Here is a 13,124-nt window from a genome sequence, read left to right as displayed (position 1 = left end):
TGTCATCTCATGAATAAGCCCAGAGAAGCCAGCCCTCGGCCAGAGCTAGAAGACTGGGATAAGTCACATGACTAGAACTTCTCTGGGTCTTCGGGAAAAGTAGAACACTAAAGAAAATGGAACAACTGCTTTCTGAAAGTGAAGTGTGTTTCGTGTACATGTCTGAAACACTGAGATTATGACCTTGCCAGGGGTTTGTGGTCGTAAAATTTCCTTCCTGTGAAATCTCAATGCTGAGGGAAGACCTCAGGCATTTGAACCTGGGGTTGAGAGTATTTGAGTAGACACAAAATGAATCAAAACTTTTTATTTAAAAAAACCCTAGAATTTAGTACAGTATGTTTAAAAAGAAAACTAGGTGGTAAGCCTTTTTTGCACAAAAGATTTGGGGCTCCGTGGAAATTTTACTGCCGTGGCTAAGTTTAGGTTTCTATTCATTTTTATTTCATTTGTCTGAGTTGCAAATCAACCTTGCATCAGGGGATGGCCTTTAGTGCGACAGGATTTGTGTCCTCATGTAATGACCATGCAGTTCACCAGATTGGGCTTGCAGGGCCCACCCTCAGAGCTGCATGGAGGTGGGGAGAGGTGACAGACGAGGGCTGGGAACTCTTACATACAACTGCCCATCTAGACTGACAAGAGGCTTCTGCAGGCCGGGTCATGTCAGGAAAGGGCATTCACTCACTTAGGGCAGCATGAGGGGAAGGAGTAAGCAATTCCTACCACTGTGCAACTTCGAAATTTAAAGCACTGTTTGGTGAAAGAATGGAGCCAATTTTCAAGAGAACAAGCTACTGAGACTTGCATTATATTCCAGTGTAGCTATGGTGTTTCTCCAGTTTTTGAGCTGATTCCAAATGAAATTGGGGTAGGAGATGGTAGAAGAAGCAGTATGATCAGCCTACACCACCACACCTTATCCCATCATCCCTGTTCAAGACAAGGAGCCCTTTCTCTGTCATCCAAGCCTATTTGCTTTTCAGGCACTCTTGTGGAATGACAGTAACAAGAAGGAAGGGGGCGGGAAGTTTCATCACGTGTGCTTGCCGGGGGACAGGAACTCTATCCTTCCAAACCACACTGAACTGGATTTAGAAATCTCTCCCAGGGGGTCGCACACAGGTGGGTCACTGCCAGGTGGCCTAGTATAGACTTTACATTCTCCTTTTTGGTTCTCTCTCTTCTTTTTCTCCCTCCCCTGCTACCCCACTATTATGTTTACCCATCAGTCACCTCTCAGTAATTCCTCTCATATGCAATTCGGTTGATCAAACACGACCAGAAAAGTGACACCCTCGTGACCATCAATTTTAGCACACTTATTATTGCCAGGTGCACCATCACTGTTAGCTCCATCTCCCCCGCCCCCACCACCAATAGTCTAGCATATTGCTCTATCTTCCCTCCCTACTCTTTTAGTTTGTAAGGCATTTTGTTATTGGCCATCCCCTTTGATTTTCACAATATAGTTCATGAAGGAAATGGAATAGGAATGATTGTCTCGATTTCACAATTATATAACAGACCCAGGAAGATGATGCAGCTTGGCCACGATGGTGAGCTGTAGTGGCTTGGCCAACGGTACCTGGTAGGTGGTCAAATTCACTGCTATTGAGTCACTTCTCACTCGCAGCAACTGTTCCGCGACTTTCTGAGGTTTAAAGGGGCAAGCCATCGGAAAAGCTCTACAGATGCCGAAGCTTCACCTGTCTCCTGCAGAACAGCAGTGCCTTTGCATGCTGACCTTGCGGCTAGCAGCCCAATGTGTAATCTACTTTACCACCAGGGGGCCTTGCTGGTACATGGTAGATTCTTAATTATTGATTTACCTAGCAAGTGAACGAAAGGAAGTCTGGTGGCACAATGGCTTAGCGTCCAACCGCTTAACAAAAGGTCGCAGGTTCAAATCTACCAGTCACTCCAAGAGAGAAAAGACCTGGCAACGTGCTCCCATAAAGACTACAGGTTAGACAACTTGATGGGGTAGCGCTTCTCTGTCCTGGAGCGTGGTCACAAGTCAGTCCTCATCCTCAATGACTACCCATAGGGCTTCCCCATCATCGGAAGTTATCTGAATATGCAAATGACCTAGTTATCCAAGGGAAAAGACATTTTACATGCTTTAGATTATTTGGGTGTGAAAAGGTAACAGAAATAATAGAGGTGGTGTAATGATTCTCTTTAAAGTACCAAGAACTGGACTGCTGTTTTTACACATCTAAAAAAAAAAAAAACCCAGTGCTTTTATAAATTTTTATAAAAACTATGCTCACGCAAAATAATGATATGCAAGAAAAAAAATAATGGCAGCCTTGGTTAAGTTCAGGGAAATTTAACTAGACTGTGTCAAGCAGAGGGGGGGGGAAAGTACAAATAATATATTATGCTTTTTTGAAGGGGACAAATAATCCAGTCATAGCTATAAAAAGTTATCTGAGTAAATTTTGTATTATTTGCCAAGTAAAATGAGCCTTACATAAAGAACTCAAAAAATGTTGTGTGTGTGTTTTGTTTTTTTTAAAGAGCTAAACAAGGCAGCTTGCAGGTTAGGAGTAAGTGCTGACTTTCATCTAGGCTCTGTGTGGGAAAGGACTACTGACAGCTCATTTAGGAGCCTTTTCATTTAGATGATGTTGGGAGGTATATATACATATTCATTTGACAGAAAAATAGAATTTCAAAGTATAGGCAAGAAAGCAAGCTTTCTGTTAAAAAAGTTAAGGCCTGTGGAAAAAGTACTGAAGGATGGAGATGCACCAAGAAAGGGGAAGTATTAAAAAGAAAACGCTTGGATGTTAGAATAAATGAAGGAGAAACAATCCCCCAATATACATCTTGATAGGTTTTATATCATTATGAGGATGAAGTACAAATATTCTGGACTTGTGCAGAATTAAAAATGATTTCTCTAAGAGAGAACAGCAACAACAGTCCTAACAGATTAGGGGAGATTATGCTAACATTATGGAATTACATAGCGCTATCCTTCCATCTATTCGTCATGGCCTGAGCGAAATGCCCGGGACTTTCATTAATAAAATCTGGGAGAAAACTAGGTAGGCTGGCTAGCTCCTTGAAACAAATGCATAAGTATGTACTTCATTAAAAAATGATTATTGGATGGGGAGACTGATGGCAGTTATTTATAATATTAGAATGATAAATGAAATAAGATAAAGAAAATGTATACCATATATTTACTAAAGGAAGGAAAGAGATAATGGCCCAAATGTTGCAAAACCCAAAAAAAACAAAAACCAACCTCAAAAAACAAAGTGGGCAAGTTCGAAATGTCCTTGTGAGTTTTCAGCATCCAAATCCTCAAGATGTGTGAAAAGGTTTCCTAGCCGGAGGCTGGACCATACCCAGCCCTGGGGGTTCTCCTGGCTCAAGTCTCTGGCTCAACATGATTTCAGCTTTTTGTGCTTCTCCCCCTACTGGCAGCAGTGCACCAACCCATTTAGGACTGGCATGCACTGCCGGCAGGCCAAGAGAAAAGGACAGAATGGTGTGTGTGTAAGCTTTCTTTTGTGATTAAGCAGCACCAAGGCTAAATAGCTGGTGGAAACATTAAACATCAGGGGGAAAAAATCTAACACGGAGACTTTTTCTCTTTTTTTTAGCCAAAGCTCCTACTGTATACGAAATGCATGCATAATATTCTATAACAAGGGGGAAAACGGCTTTCAAAAATTATCCTTCAGAAGGATTTTCTATTATTATTTCAATCATGTCCAGTCTTTTCTTTTCCTTCTAAGTGTTCTGCCTCTAGAAATGGAGAATGGGGGTGGGAGGGGCTATCAGCTGGTGGGGACTTGAGACATAAAGGCTCATACCTATTCATCTCAGCATTAAAAAACTCCAGTCTCACCTCTCTCATCCATTCTCGGATCGTTTTGCCAGCTTCTTGATGCCACACATTGTGAACGGAGTCTGTCAATGCCGCAGCAGCTACCTTACTCTTTACACCTGCTTCTCGTTGGATCATCTGTTTCAAAAAAGAAAAAAAGAAAATATTGGCTACGTGTAGATATATACATATACATATATTTCCCCCCTACTGGCTGCAGCCTGCTTAGTCATAGGTAACAATAATATTATACCAAAAATGAAAACGCAATATGCATCTCTGGTTCAAAGATATTCTTTTCTACATGGAAAACACACCCTATTTTGATCCAGAGATGTGAAAAGGCCTAATATTTTCCTTTAAAAAGATACTACATAAGTCTTAGAACTATGCAGCTCTATTATTTTCCATGTGGTTTGACAATTCAAGGATTAAAGGGATCAAAAAAAAAAAAAAAAGGAGCAATCCCAGAGGGTTTCTATTACAAGATTGTTCCACCACTTCCTATCCAGTGCTTCAGGGAAGTTCGTGCCCAGGCTTCACTGGCAGCGACTTAGGACTGGTTTCTGCTGGTTGTCAGGACAAAGCACACCGATAACGAAAGACATCTCGCTTTGAGTTCGCCCCTTGAACTAGCCTGCTCCTCGCCATGCCTGCGCTCATTTCTTGGTGTTTGTAGTGCACTAAGGGCTTTCTCTTCACCATCACAATCGTTTTGCTTTCTATACATTTATTTATGTCAATAAGTGATTGCCCTTTAATTTCTCTCTCCAGAATGTTGTTTCTATAAAGTTAAGTGATTTATTTAAAAGAAAAACAGACAAGCATTCGCTTGACTTGAACATACTGAGGCTTCACTAGTGGCCCGGAAGGTAAAGACACCGGAAGCTGGTAGTTCTATATCAGAAGAATAGATACGCATTTTAATCTACTGAGTAACACCGGCGACCCAAATGTAAGAAACCGTACTATAAAATTACAGAAAAACACACTAAACAGTATTCTAGAATTTCACAGTAATACAGTAATATCCTACTTCTTTCCATCAGACGGCTTTTCTTTTTCTAAATTAGGCTATCAAAGAAAAAGAGCAATTTCTCTATCATTTGTTATTCCCTTCTACAAATTGTCTTATCAAAAATATAATTTTGTGCCTTACAAAGGCTCATGAAAGCTAATATTATAGATAACATTGCAAGCCATGCGTCTGACACCGAATGATGCCTGTTGGCATTCTGAATTAAACATTGCTCGCTCCTAAATTTCTTTAAATCCTGCATATGTATATCCCTTATCACTGAACTAGTGCTGTCACTGGGGTTGGCATCACCATTGCAGTAACTACGCTGTCACTCCCTCACACAGACCCGCCTTCTGTCCCAGACCATACAGAATTCTGAGTAATGCTTACTTTCAATTTTGGTAATGTTACCATAAATTGCTTAAATGAAATATTTCTTAGATTAACATGAATACTAACAAAATTGCTTTGTAAAATCTTTCTACATTGACATACAATATCATTTGTAACTAAGGGGTAACCTTTTTTAAAATTTTTCTCCTTTTTCTTCAATTACTACTCCATTCTCTAAAAGGCTTTTGATAATGGTTCATAAATACTAATCACCACAGTCTTATAGCTAAAATAGCAGAGAATGTGACAAAATCAGCACCTAGAAAAGCACCACCAACAATGACAACAGAAATGTGCACTTGTAGAGTGTGCATGTGCACACAGATGGAATCGCATGCTTCAGAGCCCCCTGTGACCGCACACGAATGACAGCCCTGCCAGGAGTCCATCAGAAGGCTCAAAAGGTCACTCAGCATTGAGTTGTGCTATAACTAACCACAGGGGTATTATTATTATTTTTGGGGTAGGAAATAATACATTTTTGCTGAAACAGTATACAAAACTTTGATAGACAGTCATTTTGGGACGCACTCTGATAGAGTAACCTGATGTGGTGTGTGCCTCCCGCACTCCGGGTGGCACTGCATTCAACACTAGGTACCTAGGGGGAATCTGTTTCACTGCGGAAATTACCACAGCAGCTTTTCTGCAACTGAAATCTTTGTGCCCTTTGTTTTCGGCTTATAAAATGCTGAAATCTTAAAATCAATTTTAGTTATTGACATTATATTACTGCAGAAGTTTACCTTGTAATATCAACAATATCTTCAAATGCAAAAAAGAAATGGTCTAATTCAATATTTCACCTTGATTATCAAGTAGTATGTTACCTTCTTCTACATTTTATTTAAAAAAAAGATTCTTATTGGGTCATATTGTCACTAGAATATAAACATTTAAGCCAACACTAAATAATATTTCCTCAACAATGAATCTGTCTGGGTTATGAATCATTTCTCTGTTCTCACTCTCATTTTCTTAATAGCAACATGTTTCAAGATCTAGAACAGTGGTTCTCAACCTTCTTGATGCCACGACCCATTGATTCAGTTCCTCATGTTGTGGTGACCCCCAACCATAAAATTATTTTTGTTGCTACTTCATAACTGTAATTGTTACAGTTATGAATCATAATGTAAATATGATATGTAGGATGTATTCTCATTGTTACAAACTGAACATAATTAAAGCATAATGATTAATCACAAAACAATATATAATTACATATTGTGAAATAGTTATTTCTAATTACAAATAAATGAAATTTTGTCTTGAAGCATGGGGTAGCATGCATAACAATTTTCACTCCTGGTACTCGTATGTGGGTGTATCTGCATGTGGGCGGACCCGCCTAGAGACGGATAGAGGAGTGGTGTTTTGGTTCCCAAGGCCATCGGAAATATGTGTTTTCCATTGGTGTTAGGCGACCCCTGAAAGAGTTGTTCCATCCTCAATGGGGTCGCAACCCACAGGTTGAGGACCGCTGCTCTAGAGCAACAGTTGCTGATGTTACAAATTAAGCACATGGTTTTCCCCTGTCCCCCCATTTTTTCTAAGAATATTTCTGCATTTTAAAATATTTGCCTTGCATTTATAGAGGTCTAAATACAGGCATGTAATATGTAAATGTATTTCTATGTGACAATGGGGAAATAGATCTATGTACAGATATTTATAGGTTTAGTATTAAGGTAGCAGATGGACATTGGGTCCCTACTCAAGTACTCCCTAAATGCAAGAACACTTTGTTCTATTAACCTGGCATTCCATGATGCTCACCTTCCTGACACGATTGTTGAAGACAAAGCGGGTGCATAAGAACATGAGGTGAAGAAAGCTGATGGTGCCCGGCTATCAAAAGATATAGCATCTGGGGTCTTGAAGGTTTGAAGATAAACAAGCGACAATCTAGCTGAGAAGCATCAAAGCACACATGGAAGAAGCACACCAGCCTGTGTGATCACGAGGTGTCGATAGGATCAGGCACCAGGCATCAAAGAATAAAAAACTTTGTCATTGTGAATGAGGGGGAGGGTGGAGTAGGGACCTAAAGCCCATTTGTAGGTAACTGGACATCCCCTTACAGAAGGGTCACGGGGAGAAGATGAGCCAGTCAGGGTGCAGTATAGCACTGATGAAACATACAATTTTTCTCGAGTTCCTTAATGCTTTATCCCCTCCCCCCCACTGGTACAGATAAGAACTGGAAATACAGGAAATCCAGGACAGATGAACCCCTCAGGACCAGTGGTGAGAGTGGCAATACCAGGAGGGTGAAGGGAAGGTGGGGTAGCAAGGGGGAACTGATCACAAGGATCTACATATAACTCCCTCCCTGGGGGATGGACAACAGAAAAGTGGGTGAAGGGAAACCTCAGACAGTGTAAGACATGACAAAATAATAATAATTTATAAATTATCAAGGTTCATGAGGGAGGGCCACAGGGAGGGAGGGGGAAAATGAGGAGCTGATACCAAGTAGAAAGAAAATGTTTTGAGAATGATGATGGCAACAAATGTACAAATGTGCTTGACACAATGGATACATGTTTGGATTGTGATAAGAGTTGTACGAGCCCCCAGTAAAATGATTTTTAAAAATAGTAAAATAAAGTTTTCGCCCTGAATTTTGTTGCGGTTGTTGTTAACAGACGCAAACCTACACATATCCGAGGACCCTGAATGTTGAGACCCATTTGTGCAATGCGATCGATTCAAGTTGAGTAGTGGTTCAGGGGACGCAGGGAACGTCAGGAGGAACGCGCTACAAGCCTGTGAACACAGAGTGGGCTGAAGAGAACCTCTGGTCTGTCTTCAACCTGGCCAACAGGTCGCTAGATTCGATCGACATGCTAGTTGATGATGCGCAACTTTTCTTTACATACATGAAAGCACACGAAGCCCCCCATGACACCCCGTTCCCCGTTATAGACTTCACTTCCATACATATTATCAGAGGCACAGGGGACCAAATTCTAGAGGACCCCAAGGAACTCCACATGAATGGACCCAGGGACAAAGAATTAGAAGGATTTGACTCGTTGGGATTAGTGGACGTGGGAATGGGTAACAATCTCGACAGACTAGCGTTCCAGAACATTCACCTATCTGATCCTTGTTGCAACAGAAGCTGGTACTATTGGATGGTCTACCTGCGAGCATCATTTTTGTCTGGAACATTTGCATTTTGCTTGGCTTGGGTTCCCTCCCTCACTGCCTTCACTGTGAATGAGCACTGATGGAAGGTGCTGGTGAGGCAGAAGGGTCACAGGACAGAGATGAGCCACTTCAAGTGCAGTGTAGCATCAATGAAACACACAACTGTCCTCGAGCTCCTCAATGCTTCCTCCCCCGCTATCATGACCTCAGGTCTACCTTACAAATCGGATTAGACCAGAACATGCCCACTGCTACAGATAGCGTGCGAAACACAGGAAGTCCAGGAGAGACAAACCCCTCAGGGCCAACAATGAGAGTAGAGATACCAGGACGATAAGGCAAAGGTGGGGGAGAAAGCGGGACTCCATCTTAAGATCAACCTATAACCCACTCCCAGGGGGATGAACAGCGGAAAAGTGGGCGAAGGGCAACAGAGGACGAGGTAAGATATAAAAGTAATAACCTATAACTTATCAAGGGTTCACGAGGGAGGGCGGGTGGGGGAGGGAGCGGAAAAATTTAGGAGCTCATATCAAGGGCTCAAGTAGAAAGAAAATGCTTTGAAAAGGATGATGGCAGCACATGTACAAATCCGCTTGACACAATGGATGAGTGTATGGATTGTGATAAGAGATGTAAGAGCCCCCAACAATAGTTTCTGATTTAAAAAAAATGCTGGTGAGGTACAAGGTGAGGTAGACTGATAGTAGGAATCAAGAATTTTTAGAAACACATCTTAGATGGACAACAACTACAGCAAGCAATGTGGGAGGCTTGGCTGCGCAGCAAAACAGCGTCTGTAACAATGTGTCATAAATGGCCCTGATTACTTCGCAAAACCTCAAAAATCTGACAAAGGGGAATCCAGATCACCAAATTCCTACATGTCAATTTAAGTGGGAAATGGTAAAACCACAACCCGACTGCCAGTCAGTCGATTCAGACTCATGGTGACCGTAAGGGGCAGCCTTCCGCCCAGGGTTTCCCAGGCTGTGCAGCTTCGTGGAGACAGACCGCCACGTCTTCTTCCCTTGGAGTGATTGGTGGGTTCAAGCGACCACCTTCTGGGTGGTTGGCCATTGAGAAATTGAGCTCACTAAAATTACTATCATAGTTCTAAGATAAATGTCTAGGGGAAGGGGGAAATCAGGTTGTTCTTAAAGTCATATAGATGATTTGAGAATACAAAACAATCGATCCGGCCACTGGATGCTTTTGTTTGCTCTTAATTCCTCTCTTTTCTTCCTAGTGCGCTCACTTTATCTTCAACACAAGAAACCCATTCTTTCCTTCTCTGTGCTGCTGGGGGTAGTAGCGCCGGAGCCTAATCTGAAGGAAACAGACACTCTTGGGTTTTATTTTAGAGTAGTCTTTCCCATCTGAGAAGGGTTTAACTAAGCCCCCAATTAACAAACCCCTCAGAAGAGACAATAAATATATAGCACATACATGGATGCCCATCTTATTATCGAACCTTCTGATGGGGCTGAAACTGAGGAGGAGAAATACCTTTGTATTATCATTTTTATTTCATAGTATGCTAGGATGGTTACCGGCCCCCCCACCCCCAGTCATGTGACAAGCAGGGGAATGTATCCTAGTGCTGTAGGACTTTGTGGCAGGGTGATGGCCCGAGAGAAAGTGTGAGCAAGCCAGGGTCAGCAGCCACTCCTTTCATGCCCTCCGTGTGCATTCCACAAGGATTTCCCACAAGGTTCTCTGGAAATCTTGCAACCTTTTTTGGTGACTTATCTCACAAAGCTTGAGATCAAAGGCTCCAAGGTCTCTAAATGGTGTACAAGCCACGACTATGTTCGGACCACCTGGTCAAATCCAAAGGGCACATGCTACCCTAAAAGTTCTTTAATATTTATTTATTTTACTTTTTGTCTGTGGTAATCCTCCCCGCCCCCTTCCATGTAGTTTCCTGTGAACTATTTTAGGCAAAGAATAACGTAAAACATTCTTCTTGAACTAAGTTGAGTAGCAAAAAAGAAAAAGAAACCGTTATCCATTTGTCTTAGCTAAGAAGACAAGCATCTGAAGGCCAGGACACGGGAATGGTCGGAGGACGGTTCACACGGAAGCCTCTGAAAGTGGCTTCAGCCCTCCCGCTCAGGGTGTTGTGCTTGGGGAATTCGACAGTCACGGCGTAAAGGACAAGTAGACCCAGAATTGGTTTGGCTTCTCCCACATGGAACAGAAAAAGGATAATTTCATTTCCTCCCAAATTGTGAACCAGCACTTAGGGCATTTAGCCTGAAGACTTCTTATCTTAGACTCCACGGGGACTTGCCTCCTGGAGGGGGCTGTGGGGTTGGGATGAAGGGTTTGTGTATGTGCATGCATGCCCTTCGTTATATTTGTATATATTAACATATTTTAAAGAGGTTTTTAAGGGAAATGTTTGAAAGTCTTCCATCAGCAAAAGCCATGCCATTGTTTTTCTATTCTGACACGTGTCCCACACATGCACGGGGAGGGTTAAAGAGTGTGAGTCACTTGTACAGGAAAGAATATTCTAAACGAAAATCAAACAATGTGTGTTTCCTACAGGTTGGGATCTGACACTAGTATACATTTATAAATTTGAGGATCATTACTACTGTATGAGCATGAATGAATCATCACTCTAATAGCACAGCTGAGGTTTGAGAAGCTTTTAATAGTAATAATAAAAATTTAAACCCACCTCTCTATATAAATAGTTTAGCTCCCTCTAGAGCTCCTTGAGTTAAGATTCCCGATTAAGTTGTTTCAGAGGTTTGCAAAGTAGGAAAAGCTATCCCGGTTTACACTTTGATTATGCAGATTATAATTACCCTGAGTGCTTCTGCTTAACTGTCGTCTTTCTGTGGTTTGATACACTGTGGTAGTTGACCGCAAACCTCCCCTCTCACTTTACATTTCTGGCTGCCCATCCCCTCGTGTGCAGCATGCTGCTGGTGACAGCCGTCCCACCGGGTTAAAATTGTGCCCTGTGCCAAGAGGGAGAGACTGGGTTTGGCAGTCTTTTCTGTTAATGCCAGGCTTCTTCCTGAACATTCTTTTGTACAAGTCTATCCCAATAGCATGCTATTCATGAAACAAATGTCATTTTTGCTGCAACAGAAAAGCTTGGTACTGTTATCCAACAATCTTGAAACACCTCTAAGTGATCATAAGGAAATGCATGCACTTTGGTAGATGAACTGCCCAGCAGGAAATTCAGACGAAAATGACATTCAGGTCTCACATACTACCCACAGTTCGCACTTCTAACGCGCACTGACGGTTTTTCTTGCCCTCCCACAGAGTAGAAGAGGCAACGTAACCAAAGCAGAGTCCTCGTAAGCGGTACACAGTCAAGCTCACAGACTTTGGAGCCAGGTTCCGTGTGCTCACATCCCTGCAGCACAACTTCAGGAAAACGACCAAACACTGCCAGCAGGTCAATGTCAACTTATAGCGACCCTGTAGACGGGGAGGGGGCAGACAACGACACTGCCCCTGTGGGTTTCTGAGACAGTAACTCTTAACCCCCGGTGGTGGTATGGTTATGAGCTGGTCTTCTCATTGTAAGGTCAACAGTTCGAACCCACCAGCCACTTGCTTGGAGAATGAGGGGCTTTCTACTTCCAAAGAGAGTTATGGGTCCAGGGCAGTGAGGTTTTGTTTTGAATTTTTAACTCTGCAGTTCTGTCTTCTCAGGAAAAGGACACCTTGAGCGAAATCGTTCCAACTTGCTTTGTACCTGACAATGAAGACACCCAAGTCATAGTTCTTGTTAGCATGGGATGAATATACACAGCCATTAGCAGAAGCCCGGGACACAGAGCACAATCATAACAGGTGGTTCCACAAAAACACACAACGTAACGTGCTGCATCTATGAAAAAGGAGTGCCTCGTCCCCTCAAGGACAAGGGGAGCTTGAACTGTAAACCCCAAGTACTGTTTTCAGAGTCACAGACCCACAGTGGAAAACCTCAGAAGGGCGGCGTTTGCCCTGCTGTAATTGCCTGGCTGAGGGGTAGGCAGACGCCGGGTCTGTTTAAAATTCTGCAGGCAGAAGACGAGGCCCGCCCTGTGCACCTGAGCATTCAAGCAGAGGTGTGGGAGCCCGAGTACGCAGATCCACTCTCCTCCCACCAGTGCACCCTTTCGGAATTGTCTGCACGGTCAAGAAAGCCCCTTCACCACTCTTTCCCCCATATAGGGAGTGGGTTTGACGACAGTAGAAATAAGATCCCAGAGATATAAAGTCTGTCCAGAGGAAGGCAGTGTAGTGTTATAGTTAAAAGCATGTATGGAGGCTTTGGAATCAGATGTACTTCGAATTGCATTTTGAATAATGATAACATGACTAAAAGAGGGGAGTAACATCATTAGTTACCTTACGGTACAGGGGACATGAGGAAAGCCAGGTAAGCGTGTTGGCACAGCACCTGACACATAGTAGGACATCAATAATGTCAGCCACTATCACTTTGATGCTCATTTCTGATTTCTAAAATATACCCTTCCCGTGAGGTGTGTTATCTGTGGACTTGTTCATGACAATAACATTCACAATCATGGGTGTCAATTGTGGAGTGTCACGTGATGAACGACTGCCCTGTCTGCACCATTTCTTTTTTTTTTTTTAAATCATTTTATTGGAGGCTCGTACAACTCTTATCGCAATCTGTACATCCATCCATTGTGTCAAGCACCTTTG

General features: G+C 42.5%; 1 protein-coding gene across 4 annotated transcripts in view; it reads right to left on the bottom strand.

Moving 5' to 3' along the window:
• The window catches only part of FAM172A (family with sequence similarity 172 member A), a 510,254-nt gene that overhangs the window by 179,132 nt on the left and 317,998 nt on the right, over positions 1 to 13,124 (bottom strand). For all 4 annotated transcript variants that reach the window (XM_045285068.1, XM_045285069.1, XM_004703482.2 and 1 more), the window contains one exon: positions 3,875 to 3,991. In XM_045285068.1, coding sequence (XP_045141003.1) covers positions 3,875 to 3,991 — 117 coding nt within the window. The remainder of the gene's footprint in view (positions 1 to 3,874; positions 3,992 to 13,124) is intronic.

Source organism: Echinops telfairi, unplaced genomic scaffold (assembly GCF_000313985.2).
Source record: "Echinops telfairi isolate 266 unplaced genomic scaffold, ASM31398v2 ScPeMD7_7469;HRSCAF=8507_1, whole genome shotgun sequence".
Lineage (NCBI taxonomy): Eukaryota > Metazoa > Chordata > Mammalia > Afrosoricida > Tenrecidae > Echinops > Echinops telfairi.
Note: the sequence above shows the minus strand (reverse complement) of the source record. Positions and strands in the feature narration are given on the sequence as shown.